Here is a 17,500-nt window from a genome sequence, read left to right on the forward strand (position 1 = left end):
GTCTCATGCACACTGAGAATAGTTTCAATTTCAGGAGTGATAAAATATGCTGGGTATAGTTCCAGTCTCAGAACCAATGATACATGCTGAGAATGTTCTGGGAATAGTCTTTAAAGTGACAAGACATGACGGGGATAGTTTCAAAGGTAACAAAAATATGCTAGGATAAGTTTAAGAGGTGACAAGATATACTAGGAATCTTAGAGATGACTAGAAATCTTGTCGGGATATAATCCCAAAGATAGATACGTGTGGTGGGTATGAGATCTAATTTACTTACATTTTTATTTATTCATTTATCTGTTTTTATAATAAATGATCTCCTCTTTCTCTATTTCCCTTTACTTTCTGATAATTCCTTCTAATGAACACCACATTCTTTGGAAGCCTGAATTTCAGGTCAGTGGCCCCTGTGGGCTTGTTCCATATGAATGGGGTTCATCTTCTGATAATAATAATAACAGATGACATTATACATATGTTGGAATAGTCTCAAATATAATAAGAATTTCTGGGATCAGTCTTAGAGGTGACAAGATATGTTGATAATAGTCCCCAAGGTGACAGTTATGTTGCGTATATTCTTTGATAAGACAAGAATTCAAGAAGTCTTAGATGTGACGAATGTGATGGTAATAGCCCCAGGTTTGAGAAGAATGTCCAAATTAAATTATGCAGATATTGAAAGGGTCAAGAAGAGCATTAGAAACTGGTGGAATCAGCTACTGGAGTGTAAGAAAGGTGATAAAAAGGTTAAGGAAATAGAGGGTGTCATAGCTTAGGAAAAATAAAAGTGAAATATTACTGCATTGTAAAAAGCGTGAAATTGAATAGTTGACCGAGGTGAATTGATCAAAGGAATAATTACCCTTAGCATGACTCTGAAAATTATAATGGCTACCTTGACTTCAAATATCTGTGATGGTGAACTGGTTTTGATTCGGAAAGTAAAAAAAACAGACAGACTATTGTAGCTTCGTACAGGAAGGAAGGAAATATATGTATATATATATATATATATATATATATATATATATATATATATATAATATATATATATATATATATATATATATATATATATATATATATATATATATATATATATATATATATATATATATATATATATATATATATATATATATATATAAACGGATGTATGTATGTATGTATGTGTGTGTGTGTGTATGTTCCAGCATAACTGAAATGCACTGAGCAATTTCAACCAAACTTGGTATACATATGACTTACTATCTGGAAAAAAATACCGTGGGGGTAAGACATCACTAGCACCAAAGAGCACCAAAAGGGGTGGGGGTGGCAAGGGATTCCCTGAAATGGGGCTGGTTCTGCCCGTAGACTTAGTGACTAAATAAACTACGAATTTATCATGCCTCATTTCAGTATACATGTGACCTACTATCTGGAAAATAATACTGTTGGGGTAAGACATCACTGACACCAAAGGGGGAGGGTTGGGAAGTGGGTGACTGAGATGAAGTGACACTGCCAATGCCCTTTAAGTCTAAGTCCAGGCCTGATAGGAAGGTGGGGTGAGAAGAGGTGAAAAATAAAATGTCAAAAATGACAGATATTAGTGTTTAATCCATAGTTTTCAAGGTCACTGAGATGAATAGTAACACTCTCGATGCCCTTTAAGTCCAAGATCAGTCCCAGTAGGAATGTGGGGTGAGAAGGGGTGAAATATAAAATGTCAACATGTTGGGCAATGTAATTGAATCTTAACAGGAAAGGGAGAGAGCGAGAAAGAGAGGAAGTGAGAGTAGATGGGGTGTTAGAGAGAGAGAGAGAGAGAGAGAGAGAGAGGGAGAGGGGAGGTGGGAGAGAGGGAGAGAGAGAGAGAGAGAGAGAGAGAGAGAGAGAGAGAGAGAGATAATTTATCCGTTGTCATTCCGAGTTTTCCCTGGCAGCGCCAGGTTGGTCAGCTAATATATATATATATATATATATATATATATATATATATATATATATATATATATATATATATATATATATATATATATATATATATATATATAAATTCAATGAAAATTTTTCAAGTAAAGAGAAAAATTGTATGTAACAAACATGGACCTAGCGGAAGCATAATGTAGCACTATAGAGAAGTTTCAGTGCAATATAATAATGACAAAATCTCGTTTGTTAAGTAGTGTTCAAAAGTTTTTATGATGAGAGCAAAGTTTGTGTTAGTACAGAGAACCGAGAGTGACTGGCTTGATATAGAAGACAGAAATGGGCTGCAATACAAGTGTAATACGTCTCTGTGGAATATTATCAATTTAAAGGACAGAATGATGAGACAAGCGAGCTTAAAGACAGCTGTAGGCATACGTTTATGTGATGAAAAGGGGAAGTGAATGAAGCATAGAGTGACCAATGTTTGCAGAAGATTCCGTGTATTTTGGTGAACGTCGAAAAAAGCTGCAGAAGTTGGTAAAGATATGAAAATTTCTTTAAGATTATGACACTAGTAAGTCAATGTACGCATGAACTGAGTTATGAAAGCAAGTGAAAGCCAGGAATATCGAATAATAAACGCATTTATCAACTGAAAAGGAATTTTATATGAATAATACCAAGTAAATCCCGGAATACAGAATTGATTCGGAGCCTGAGCTACATAGGGAATCCACGCATAACTACTTTTTGCAAGCAGGGTAACGGCGAAAATGAACAGACACGATAGAGAGGAGCGACAGCCGGACACATAAATCAAATGGGTAATTGTGATTAAACTGTCTCGGTCAACTTCCCCCAATCTCCGCCGCTCGCGCCCTACCTTCGGCCTTTATCTCAGGCGCACGCAGGTAACTTGAATGTCAACAGTATTGGGTCTCCGCGGCATGTTGCATCGCGTGGAACAGGTGATGACATGCGCAGTCTTTTCGGGATTCGTATATAAGGCAGGTCATAGAATTCGCAAGAGATACATTGTAAAAATAATAGCAATCGATTTCAAGTGAAACAATGCATTAGTTTTTCCAGCTCTTTATCCTGATTTCACAGTCATACGTACGCACCATCGTCCAAATCATTCCCTTTTTTCTTCCCTTTAAGCACAAGAGCGTTGACACGCGCATTCGAAAAAGCAGTTGGAGTTTTATGCTTGAATGAACTCGTCGTGACATTTCATTCTCGGGTTGGGAAAAAGAATGAAGAAACATCCGGCTGACCCATTTCTTTTATCCACTAACAAACGGCCGTCGCCAGTAATTACTGGTTAAAGCTCTCATTATAAAATCGGTCGGTGAACATTACCCATTCAGTCTCTCTCTCTCTCTCTCTCTCTCTCTCTCTCTCTCTCTCTCTCTCTCTCGTTTTCATCGAACACAAGAGTTAGGATAATGGGGAACAGCAAAAGTGTAAAGGATAATAGGGAACGGCAAAAGTGTAATATTATTTTATACAGCGAGATATAATTAATTTTCCGCAGCCGGTCACTATGAAATTTCTCGAAGTTAGATTTTAGTTGACGTCTTTCTCAGAAGCCGCCCATTTTAGGGTAATTTACTTCATCATATGGGCTGCAAAATCTCGGGCATACTCCAGTTACTGACGCAAAAACACCTGACATATATGGTCTGATTAGCTACCCCTCCAGCTGGGGTTAATGATTTATGCTAAAAGAGAATAAACATTCAGTATAATTCTCTCTCTCTCTCTCTCTCTCTCTCTCTCTCTCTCTCTCTCTCTCTCTCTATATATATATATATATATATATATATATATATATATATATATATATATATATATATATATATATATATATATATTATATAGTGTGTATGTATGTATGTCTGTATGCATGTATGTATGTGTATATATATACATACATACACACACACACACACACATATATATATATATATATTGCATAAATATTACATGCGTCTGCCTTTATCATGATGAATTGAAGGTCACGATGATGAAGACACTTATAACTTACTGAACAGAAAGCTCATTAGTCCTCTCATCCCAACTCCTGTGACGAGATTTGCGAACATCTTGGATGTCAAAGTATCCGCCATGGCGAAAACATCGCTGATATTGCAAACCGAGTTGAAATGTCCTCCAACAGTTATATTGTCAACATTATGTCTCAGAAAAAAGTTGCAAATTATAAAAAAAAACTCTTCTCTCTCCTTTTTCTTTCCTGAACCAGAAGGGGCATATATGTTCAGTAAGATGAGTCATTGCCCATCAATGCTTATTCTAAGACTAAGCACCCAGCCTTTATTGTCATTTGCTCGACTAATGGCTGAAAATGGCACCATGCGCTTACTGATTAACATTGCTGCTCCGGCTTTCAGCAGAGCAGAATGATTAATAAAGATTTCATAATATTTCTTTATATGAGACAGTTTCTCAGTACTTTAACGTTATATTCATGCAACATTATGACATCTGTTTTATAGTTATGTGCAATTCCCATTAGCGTCAACTGTTGTTTTCCTCATATAGTCCATCGATATTAAGTGTTTCATTCAAAGCCATTGCAAATACACGGATAGAAACAATGTTTATCATCATAAAAATGGTTAAGTTAAGTATACCTTAGTTTAACCAGACCACTGAGGTGATTAACAGCTCTCCTAGGGCTGGCCCGAAGGATTAGACTTATTTTACGTGGCTAAGAACCAGTTGGTTACCTAGCAACGGGAACTACAGCTTATTGTGGAATCCGAACCACATTATACGAGAAACGAATCTCTGTCACCAGAAATAAATTCCTCTAAGTCTTCATTGGCCGGCCGGAGAATCGAACGCGTGCCCAACACAGTGCTAGCCGAGAACAATATCGACCCGTCTAATGAGGAACTTATAAAAATGGTACTATAATTATACATTACCCTATAATTTTCCTTTTTTTTTACATTACTCAATCCATTTTTGTTCTTTTTCACTTTCAGCTTTCCACATTTTTTAGTTTTACTGACCACTTGTCAACGTTTTCAAGTTTTTTCTCAGAAGCATTTGCTGTCGGCGTCTTTTCTTCTTCATGAGTGCCGTTGTCGCCAGAATTATCGTCTGAAACCATTTCATTCTCGCCCGGTTCTTCAGTATGCACTCTGCAACAGCATCCATCACAGTACCCGATGAATCCCCTGCACATACCTCAAGTATTTTCCTCACAATGACTGCGTACCAAAGGTTGTTCGTGCACTTCAGCAGCAATTACTACACCTACCATTACACTATTAGAAACGTTATTTTTTACTACTACTACTACTGTAGTATCATCCTTGTCAATATTATTTTCGTTTAATGAACAAATAGTTATCTCATCCTCGGATCCTACATTCATTTTGGTCACATCACTTGTCTCATCTACCAACATGGCACCATTATCCTGTGACAATCCATCATGAGACTCGCGTATCACTTCCCACTCCATTTCATTACCTGCTTGCATTTCCTTCTTCCCTGGTTGCTACGCTGGAAATGCCATTATACTGAAAACGTTTCTCCTCTCTTCCTTTTCATATAAACAGTAGGCTGCACCGTGGTTAACCCTCCCGCACATGTAACATGTTTCACTTTGGCCATTTTAAATGAATAAAACATTACGACCTTGTATATTCATTGACGAGGGATATTACTCTTAATTCCACACGCGCAGTCATGATTCCATTTAATAAACCTTCTGCTTTCCCGTAAGTAAACTTGTGTAACCGTATTTCATATACCTTACTGTGTCCTGACAAGACACTTTCTAACACTATTATCCAAGTCGAAGGGTGCGAATCTTATAGATACGTAGTATAAATCCTACTAAAAAAAAAAAGTAGGTGTTTTGCTATTCAAGGCTAACAAAGCACTCTGGGAATCAACAAATACAAATAAAAAAATATTAAACTCAAGTATTGTTTCACCTTCTCCCAATGAAAAGTCTTTTTCAACGTTGCTATCACAAATGAAAAATTTTTTTTAAACAGAGTTCTTGGTAAATTTCACAACCACCTTATCTCCGTTTAGTTGTTGAAAACAAAAAATACCGTTATGATCAACCTTCATTACATCAAAAATTTTATCACATACGACCTGTAATAAGGACTAAAAGAAACCAATAACCCTACTGAGTCTTGTCTTCGCATTGGTCGCAGCTAACCCATGTCTGTTTTACTAGAAGACATCTTATTAATACCAATATAGCCGTGGCTTCAAAGGAAGCTACCTAACATGAGTTATCAAACCCAGTTCACCTGAATAATCAAAAGCCTTCTGTTACTGCTACAGGGGTTTATTTACCAGTTCGTCAGGGCTGGAACCTCCAAACTAGCTCGTTTCCAAACAAACCGGAGCTGTGAGGCAGACCTTCGCCTTCGAAAGCCCAGTCAGCAGACCTCCAGTTACAATGACTCAGTTACAAGTTCAGGGGGCCCGAAATCATTTACAAATTTCGAAATTATCTGTAAGCAAATAAAAAAATTCTTGGTCTTTTAAAGAATGAAATACAAGAAATACCATATGAAATTTATTCTATATACGTAGGAAAAATTGTCAAAATTCTGTTCTGCAAAATGTTCCGTTCGTCATCGTATCACAGACCACGCCCAGACATCGCCTGAGCAGGTTGCAGCGATTATAAATCCCATGAAGAATAAAGTAACCCAGGTGATGGCAACAACAGTCATAACATAAGAATCCAACTCGTTAGTGTTACAGCCATCTCAATAATAATAATAATAATAATAATAATAATAATAATAATAATAATAATAATGCCTCTTAGTGCCCCACATTTTATCGCAAGCGCGTCATAAAGTAAACTGGGTCCCCAGCATTTTGGTCATGAAAGCAGTATTGAATCTTTTTACTGCAGTCAGTTTGCATAATCAAACGACCATTAAAGTTACCTTAACCGTCCCCGTTGACAAGGTTAATTTGACCCACTACCTGCCTCTACAGTCACGAGTAATTACTCGTTAGAGGGATAATCCACGAATTATCTAAAATGCCACTCACACAAGACTGCGGAAAAATTTATCTTCTCCTGTCACCCGTGACGACGACGACTGTTCCCCGGAGCTAAATTAGATTTTTTTCAGTCCTCTCTCTCTCTCTCTCTCTCTCTCTCTCTCTCTCTCTCTCTCTCTCTCTCTCTCTCCAAAGCAAAGCTTTCTTATCGTGAAATCTCATAAAAGTACTCAAGCTGTTTGTGAGAGGAGAATACTGTCATTTTCACATGTCCCCCTGGAAGGATTTTGAAATCATTCTTCTACGTTATAAATGGAAAAGCTATCTTCTCTTATACGCAGGAACTAAAGTGCTTTGCTTAAGATTCGGCTTTAACTTGTGATAGTGAATAAATATTACAGACAATACCAAACGACATGTCAAAATTTACGTAAAATCATAAAGTTCGAAGTGAATGTGAGAGAGATTAAAGGTTATAAGAGTAACATGGGAAGAATGAAAGTAGTGGACTTACCTAATTATTTACAAATTACATTACGATCGATAAGAGAACGAGGAATGAGATAAGCGTGAAAGGAGTAGATTTCAAAGCTAAAGCAGTTTGAAATTTGCAGAATCTTGGAACAGAAAGTCACTGACGGAAACGAGAGAAGAAGTCTTCGCGGAAGCAAAGTGCATTGTATAGTCAAAATGTTTAAAATAGTGACATACAGATAAGAAGCTTTGGTAATGGTGAGCATAAGTGGAGAACATGTTTTCAACAATTGCCGGATAATCGTATAAAGCACTGGTTAGGACGACCAATAAGTCGTCAGCTTGCATTCAGTCTATTCCTGTTTTTGATGTGTGTAAAATATGTCATGAACACACTCTGGCAACTTATTTCTAGATATCACATACAAGTTGAAAATAAGTCGACGGCTGTAAACAGAGAACAAATCCTTGGTAAATGTTGAAAAATCCTATGAAAGCCTGGTTACAACTACCAATAGGCTGTTGACTTGTATTCAACCTGTTTGTAATGTGTGTGCGATAACTTGCCGACGTCTGTTCGTTGACGTTTTACAGCAGGGTGGACACAACATAAGTTACGCATGAGTGTTTATGATTTATTTTACTGGGGTACGGTGGGACCCTAATGCAACATAGCTTCAGCGGCCCAATGTACTTGTTTAACTTTATGTAGTAGCTTAAAAAACTTAGTTTTATGCAAACCTGAAAGTAACTTAGAAAATGATATAGAACTGGTTTCGTTCTTAATCCATTGGTTATTGGTTAAGTGAACAACGACTCTGTATCTGATTTTCTTGCAGTATTTCCGCTTAAGAGAAACATTGTGGCTGTATACTTTTTTTATTTTCATATTTTTCACTACATTTACAATACACCACATTGCATTTCAGTGCACATTATTACATATTTTAACAAAAAAAATTAATATATTTTTCTGGAAGCCAGTCTTTTTCTGTGTACTTAACAACAATCAACATAATCTGTTTATTATTTTTTCTTAATTAAACAATAATTACAATAACCATATTACATTTCTATACGCATTATTAGATTTTGTCACAAGGATTAAGAAACATAATGAATATATTATTCTGTAAACCAGTTAGGGCGTTTTTTCTTTATGTATTTTCCTCAGTAGCCATCTGTCGTAAGCAAATTTCCCTTTCAAAAAATTTAACATTTCATGTCTTGCAGACTTTTTATTTCTACCTATCGAAACTGAGTACAGACATCCTGCTAGCAACACAGTTGAACAATTCCTATCTACTTTTGACTTCCCATCGAAAAGAAACATCAATTTTTATAAAACCTTTATCTGAAATTTTGCATATATCAAGAAGGATACGTTGAAAGTTCAACAGAATAAGTTTTACCATATCACAAAAGTAAAATATATGTAAGATACACTCCAATTCTGCACAGTTCTCACACCATCCATTGAACTAAAACATAACTAGTGAACATTGTACATAAAAAATATATGGTAAATGTGCATGGTGTGTTAAACTAGTGCTATGCAGCCTTTCTTGAACTACACCAGAGCAAACCACCTCTCGCCAGTTCACCCTTTTCTTCCATTCCGTTGTCTTTCCTTCTCGGCCGTTCGGCAGCCATTTTCCGAACACTTCCGTTCTCTTTTCCTTCTCATTTAGATCCCTTTGGTTCCCCTATTTCTCGTACCACGGCTGCATTACAGCGTTATCTTGAATAAATCATTAAAAGGCAACTAATTGACCTTTTGGTCATAGTCAGTGCGTTCTACGCCTGTAAACCCCCTCCAGGCCCCTTTTATTACTCACAACAAAGCTCCATAAAAATACAGCCTGCGTGGGTCCCATACGTTGATTATAACCTGTGTAAAGCTGCCTCGTAATCGAGGGATTAATGTCGATTAGTATAATATTAAAGTGATTAATCAAGTTATTCCGTAGTTGCTTAAATCGGAGGTAGGCGGCACACCGGCACACCACAGGGCCACAAATAGGTAGAAATTACATTCAAGTACCATCATCATTTCAAGCCTGGATGTTGTTAATAAGCAAAAATAACTAGTTTGTATCGTATAGTCAGTGATGATGAGCAATGGTTGATGAATATAGGAAATAAAAATTATGTAAAGTGTACATTTATTATTGCAGTATGTACAGTATGTAAATACTTGAACACGACTATGAAGTTGAATCAACATGCTTGAGTATTCCAACTCAGAAGAGACTGGAGAAGTTTTTCATTCAGACAGGCCTGGTGCTGTATTCAAGGAAATTCTAGTGATTACTGTACTTCTTACTCAAGAAGGTCTGGGTTTTCCAACTCTTCTGGTGCTCAGAGAAGCCCAGCTGTTCAAGCTATCAGTATCCCCATTCCATCATTATCTCGTCTATATATGGAACTTCCATAATTTCCTGTATATATTATTTGTCCCCAAATCCTGCTGGCCCAGCTGGTAGTATCTTGATGTGGGCCACAACGTCAGGTTACGAGCACCTGCTGCCTCACAGTTTGAAACCTCTAAGATAAAGACTAGATCCATAATAAAAAAAAAATAGCGAACACAGTAATCTTTGGCTGCGCAATGGTAGACAGCGTTGAAGCGAGTGCTTTTTTTCGTTGACTTCAATTGTGTACACCTGGTGGACGACCTTGGTCAAAACCCATAAGCAATGTCCAGAGCCTCAGGCCTTCCTTAGTCAGCTGGGAAGCATGCTACAGGGAACTGGCTAACCATTAATGTATTTAGCCAACAAATCCTCAATGGATTCTACCACATTAATGAATAGACAAAATATGTATTGTCATTAACATTTAGATAAACTAGACCTATGGGAGAGAAAAACAATATTATATGAATATATTACAAAAACTGATTAGATGTAATAAAGTCATATATTGATCATAATAATTCAATCTAAATGAATGAAGTAATCCTCCCCCAGCATCCGGACATACACTTACGCTGGGTTCCGAAATAGGTCATGGGAGGAGCCTATGCTGCCAATGCATGAAATGACTGGACAACTGCTGACCCTTGACAGCACTCATTAATCACAATCAGGAATTCCAATTTTCAAGTAGTCAATATCTATTTGGATTAGAAACATGCCAGCTGATCCACACAGTTCTGATCATCCTCCTATCACTTCTCCAATGCTTTCATTTTTTCTGTTGAGATTCTTGCAGAGGTTGAAAGCTCCTTGCTCTAAAAACATGTGGGCAATCCTGTCACCTCCACATGGGTAAAAACCAAGATGATCCAAAATAAAGAGACTAAGTATGGTTAACACTGAAAATGTGCTGGAAAAGGAGGGTGAAAATACAAAATGTGAATAATATGAGCGAGTTGAGCCAAAGCTGCTGTTTTTTCCACACATTATACTGTACCATAGCCTACTTTTTTACTAATAAGCACAGTCCCTAGGATGTGGTTCATTACGCATTAATTCATGAGTCAAGTATGATTTCCTTGTGCAGAAAGTTCCACAGTATTAACTTTATATTGAACACTTAACATAAGCATATCATCCACTCTACAAATACACTGCACCACTCATTTCTGTCTCACAGCCTTCCTTAAGTCCCTGTGCAGTATGACCACTTCGAGAAGCTTGCACCCTCCATGTTTCTTCTGAGACTTCGAATTCGTATGAGCACATCCTTTCCCAAGGTTATTCTCTTTTATTCTATCCATGAATCAAGTTACCTCAAAACATTTTGACCCATTCTTCCCCTGTGCTAACCATTATACCATCAGTTCAACCCTCTTTATTCCACATACAAACATATTCGGTTTCCACATACTGTAGTTTTCTTTCATATGCATTTAACATCAACATATTTCTTCCTTGAAGGGAAGAGGGACCAATAGTCCTTTCATACATTTTAAATGAGACTTACTCAGAAACTTCTCTCCCAAACCCATTAGACAGCTCATGCCACTTTTCTTGGTTTTATTTTGGTTTTATTTTGTTAATGTTGAAACACAGTTTTCTGACATTTTAAATAAAATTAAATAACAATATACGTGACTAAAAATATCACAAAATAAAACAGTACCTCCATGTATAGAGGCTACATTATCATATTTTGTAAAACATCAGTTACTTGACACTCATAAGTCAGCAATTTAAATCATTATATAATATCATTGCTTGGATCACAATGCACCAAGATTAAGAAAAGAAACATTTTTGTTGAAAAAAATAAAGCAAATATACTTTTTTCCCACAAAATATCTATTCAACATAGTCACTGTCGTCTATATCTGCTGGTGATTCATCCATTGAGTTCCTATGGACATCACCACATCCACACATATCAGTGCAAACCAACTGATTTATTTTACATCCACATGACTTTGTAATACATCCTGTTTTGCAGTTGCATTTTCTAAGTTCTAGCAGTGTCTCAGGAGTCGGGGCATTAATGCAGTAAACTGGCTTCAGTCGGGCATCAACTAATTCCCAGCAGTAATGTGTAGGACTTGGAACCTGCAGGTTAGGTTTTTTTTGAGGACTTCCAAACCAGAGTCATATAGTAAGCCTTAGATGTGTGTGGAATCAATGTTCCTGAAGTTGGGGTGACTATTTGCCTTCTTTACCCTTTTGTGCAAATAATACCCATCATAAGTCCCTTACACTACATTCAGAAATGTCTCCAGTTCTGTAAAGTAGCCACAAGTACCTTTCCATTTGGTGTGGGATCCAATCTAGCATCTCACTAGATACACCAAAGGCAGCAAATGCATCAAGGATATTATCATCAGCTCCCATAAAAGCTTTGAAATGACTTACCACACTTTTTCCAGCAAACGATCTTGTGTTGTCTGTTCTTTTAAATGCACACCACCCAATCTGTGCTTGTGCTCTCTTTTGTCCTAGCCTCATGTAGTTTTCTTGAATGAGATCTTTCCACCCTTCCTTCTATATAGAGTGGTTGACTTGGGCAGCATAGGACAGTGGCCTGTTAGAAGAACAAAAACATCAGTATCAACCGAGAAAACATGAAGCCTGGAGCAGGGATCTTTATGCATCACATCAAATGCTTTGAGAATTACAAGCTGGTCTCTTTTGTCTAAACTATGTTTTCCAGCAGCCATCTCTGGCATACTAACCACATCAGATAGAGAACAATTAGCTTTCATATTTGTGTGATACATAACAATCACCTTCTGTGACTTGCCTTGTCAGCTCTGCTTTCGTGCTGATATGGGTAAGAGTCTTTCAGACTCGTGATTTTTGTATCATCATTGACCTGGTAGTGAACAGGTGTTGCTCTGAGTGTTCGCTTATCATGAGTTTTTTCCTTGAGAGATCCAGGTAGATACTGGTCAAAAACAACCATGATCTCGTTATAACATGTACTCATTCCAGTCACAATATCAACAAACTTTCTAGCAAACTGCTTTGCATTTGATAGATCTGGTGTTTTAGACACCATGTTAACTATACACATGGCATCAATTATCAAAACTGAAGGAACACTGTTCCTTGGGTCATATGTGAATGCACCTTCTGGGAGACAAAAAACACACAGATTCTGGTCAAAAGTTTTTCTTTGTTTTGAAGAGGATGCCTCTACAATTGGCCTTTGCCTTTTTTTCTGGATAGCTCCAGTAATGCCCTCTTCATATTTCCTTTGAGCTCGAGCCAAAAGAACATTATGACATAGGGACTGATAGCATTTTCTATGGTAATGGTACTTTTTGTCATCAGAAAATGTCATATCTTTTACTCTGCTTTACACTTCAGTCTGTTTCCCCACTTTAGCCCAGTTTTCACAATACGATTTAATTGTTTCTAATGATTTGACACTTGCTACCAATGAGGGTCCACCTACTGTCTCATTACAGATGATGCACTTATTCACCATTATTGCCCATTTCATTTAATAGAAGTCATACGATATTTAAAACCTGGGTATTTCTGGAAATAAGAGAAAATAGCAATACGTTAATTTTAGTAAACTTATCATTGCTAAATAACAGATAACATGAAATTAAAAACTAGAAACACAGAAAAAAAGAGAGAAATTACCAACTGTTCTCTTGGAATATAGTAAAAAAAATTACCAACATACAGTGGAAAAAGCCTCAAAACTTATATATATATATATATATATATATATATATATATATATATATATATATATATATATATATATATATATATTATAAGGTGTTATAATATATATAACCATTCTACAAGTGTTATATGTGTCTCTGTAAAAATTTTGATGTTTTGCTTGCAGATTCGTCATTTGTTGTAATGATATGATTTTAAAATGTCTTTTTCTCACAGATAAATTGTGTATCTTGTAATCTTAAAATGTCTTGGTATGTTTTTTCCATTTGTTTGATATATATTAATACATATACTGAGTGTTATGAACTCGAATTTTTAGTGTTAGCGCCGAACAGAGAGAAAGGGTGAGATTCTTATCAGATTGCTTCCTTATGTACACAGTTGTTTGGAGGAAGGCAAAGAGCCCTCTTGACTTATCGTGATGAGCTGACAGGTAGCGGCAAATTGCCTATTATGCATTTGTTCTGGATGTCTAACCCATGTTTCTTAGCTGTGTCTATGCCTATTATCTTTTCATAACCTGAAAAAGAGAGAATGAGTGAGTAAGGTAGTTGAAGTTGACATGCTGACAGCTGACCAAGAATTTGGTCCAAAATACCTTTTTCTGCTTAACCCTGAACAGGAAATGTCAGTCACTGATAAGAGCCCTGGCATATTTCCTTCTGGGACTTAGCTCCAGTCATGTATGTATTCCATACATACATGTATACCTATATGTATAATGTATGTATACTTTATGTATCATGTATTCTGGGAGGGCTTTGAAGATAAAAGAGGAGTGCTGAATGAGAAGCACTCAGCCAGGAACAGGGCCTGCTGGAAATAAGGTGTCTCTCTCTTCACTCCCTTTCAGGCGTGAAGGCCTTGACTAAGTAAGTTATTCGTCTTAACTCAGTTAGTTTCCCTAAATGAGTCTTACTTTTGCAATGCAGCTAACTAAAATGACCTACCTAACTGCCAGGAGAGGATACTAGTTTTACTAACTTACTACAGCAAAGCTTAACACTAAACAAAGGTATTTACAGACTTCTACTGGCTGTCTCTGACAACAGAGGAACCTTATTCTTAGGTACATGGAAAATTGTGTCTTGTTGACATGATCTACTATCCTACTGCCCTGGTACTAAATTAAATGACACTGACCTAACTAACTGCAATTATTTACAGATTGCACAGTCCTTTACAGAATAGCACATGCAATATTTTCGGACACGAGCAACCTGAAGGGTTAATTATGTTAAGGGGTCAGGAGTATACCAGCTTGAGTATTGGACAGTTTTATCATGAGTTTATTAACAGGTTAGTACTGCAAGATTGCCTAGGGTGTTAGGTGTTAGTCTACTTGGGCAGAGATCACGCCCACTACCTCCTCTGGGTGTAGGTGCCAGGATCACTCTGAGATGGAAATGGCACTGTGCCAATGGAACACGAGTGCCAAGGAGAGCTTGCGGCTCTTATGGATTAATTGGATCTCTTCCCCACCTTCTTCTTTCTCCAGGTTCCTCCAAGGTCTGGCTACACCATTCCTAGGAGGTAACGAGGGCACCAACTCTGGGGAAAGGCCAGAAGTCCTGTCAGGAGCAGAATCAGAAATAACCCTATAATAATAACCATTACCTTGTTATCTTTAGCTTCAGTTCTGTCACCCTTTATCTTTTACCTTGTGAATAATGGAATCGAGTTACTTTACGAATTACTTATTCCTCGATTGGTCTCCCTTCCTTGTCTAGTAATATCGAAGCTAATTCTCGGTACTAGTGGACTAGGAAACAGTTAAATTGAATTCTGAATGTAATTTTGCCTTAGGGGCCAACACCTAGATCTCAGAACATAAGCAATAGATGTAATTAATAGTATAATTTACCTTGAAATTGCATCTATCCAAAGAAAATGGAAAGGTCGCCTTTCATACCAGTCGGTTAGATTAAATCAATTTATTTACAGATTTGCAACAAGAAATTAATATGGACAGGCTGGCAGTTCAGCAATCAAGGCACATGCAATGCGCCATAAAAAATGTAACTACAGTTAGCAAATAAATAAAAGGTTGACACAAATCTTATAAACCGCTTAAGACTGGCTGATGAAATTATTTTACATTAGCACAACAATAATGCTGAGGGGCCTAACATATGGCCCTTGTAGAATGTTGATTGCAGAAGTGTCTTGCACGTGGCAAGATGGAAATGAGTCTTCTAAGGCAATTGTTTCACAAGGGCAGGGGCAGAACACGAAGAGCCAGATAACAGAATTCTTATTGCATCTGTGCATGGAGCTCGCTATCAGAAGATGGATTCAGGCCGCAGAAGTCCCGACACGTGGCTAGCGGGAGGAGGACAGAAAAGCACCATGCTTAGTGCTGTTAAGAGTGGAGCGACTTTGCACTTCGGATTTGACCCATGTGATTCTAGTGCCAAGCACAGGACAGCAGTACATCTGAAACAAGCAAATAACAACCAGCATAAAGGCCCATTTACTATCATGACTTGTCCTTGCGCACTAACGGCTTTCTGCCCCCCAATATCGTATGACAGTGGTGTAGGAAGCCTACATTCTGTCCCCCCTGGGGGGGGTCTCCTCCAGCCGCCATGAAATTTGACTTCCTAGTGAACGGGCTGGAGAGACAAATTTCTATAAATACATAAGAACAGTAATGCATTCATGGTAAGTTTCGATGTTGAGGCTGTTGACAAACGTGCCTCCTTACCGAAACAAAAGAAATTGTACTTATGAAATTTTTCCTTACCGAAAATACTATATTCAACGGGTTTGATTTAAATAGTTTTAGAAGGCTCCTTGAACTTGCAGTAATTGATGCCCACTTTATTTTTACCAAAAAGTTTTATAAATAGGTTGATGGCATGGCAATGGAGTCACCAACGAGTCCTACATTCGCCTTGATATTTAAGTGTCACCTTGAAGAACTGTTTCTTAGACAATACCCAGAGTTATTTCGGACCATTTTTTAGACGATACGTCAATGACACGTTTTTATTGCTTGAAGAAAAATCCCATGCTAATATGTTTTTCTTGAGTTTGTCAGCACATTTCATCAGAATATTAGGTTTACCATGGAAATAGAATCATAATCATTTACCTTTCCTAGATAAAAACATTTCACGTTGTAATGGGAGATTTCTCACAGGTATTTTTCTGAAAAAAATATGTACACTGCTCTTTGACATTAAAGTTGAATTCAGTAAAGACACTTTAATCCAGTGCCTGTTCCCTGTGTTCGGAACGGAATAAATTTCATAATATAATTTTTAGAAGTATTTTTTTAAAAATAGCTGTTAACCTTCTGACCTCTTTAACAGAATTGTTAAAAAGTTTTTAAACAATATTTATCGGCCTGGCTTATTATGTCCTCAAGTTCCGAAGAAATTACTGTATTTTTCATTACCATACGAGAAAAACGCAGCCTTTAGAAGTGAACTTATAATACTCTAAGCACCTTGTACCCTTATGTTAATTTCAGGTTTGTTTTCAAAAAACCTTCAACACTGGGCAGACTTTTCAAATTCAGAGGCAGATCTACCTGACGCTTGCTGAAAGTCCGCATTGATTCCCATAGAGATGTCAGTTGTCGCATTGGTTGCATTTTAAAATCAAAAGAATTTCGGCCATAAGGAACAATTCAGATTCATGTAAAACCGATAATTTGTACAACAATTTCAAAATACTCTGTCAAACTACCGATTGCCTTTCTCTCCTTTTCGAATCACTTTACATCAAGAAACTGTCGCCTTCCTTAAACAACCAAACTACTTCCACTCCATTACACATTGCCTAACTGCCAGTTACTCTCTCTCTCTCTCTCTCTCTCTCTCTCTCTCTCTCTCTCTCTCTCTCTCTCTCTCTCTCTCTCTCTCTCTCTCTCTCTCTCTCTCTCTCTCTCTCTCTCTCTAACACCTGTTTGACTATTCTGTTCCTTATCAGTCGGCAGCCACACCTCTTAAAAGTAA

General features: G+C 37.2%; 1 protein-coding gene across 1 annotated transcript in view; it reads right to left on the minus strand.

Annotated features, from left to right (window-relative positions):
- LOC136830920 (acidic leucine-rich nuclear phosphoprotein 32 family member B-like) overlaps positions 1 to 11,108 on the minus strand; it is a 141,501-nt gene extending 130,393 nt beyond the window's left edge. The window contains exon 1 of the mRNA XM_067090891.1: positions 11,018 to 11,108. Within this exon, the coding sequence (XP_066946992.1) occupies positions 11,018 to 11,108 (91 nt within the window). The remainder of the gene's footprint in view (positions 1 to 11,017) is intronic.
- Positions 11,109 to 17,500: the final 6,392 nt, after the last annotated feature.

This window comes from Macrobrachium rosenbergii, chromosome 47 (genome assembly GCF_040412425.1).
Source record: "Macrobrachium rosenbergii isolate ZJJX-2024 chromosome 47, ASM4041242v1, whole genome shotgun sequence".
In the NCBI taxonomy this organism is placed as follows: domain Eukaryota; kingdom Metazoa; phylum Arthropoda; class Malacostraca; order Decapoda; family Palaemonidae; genus Macrobrachium; species Macrobrachium rosenbergii.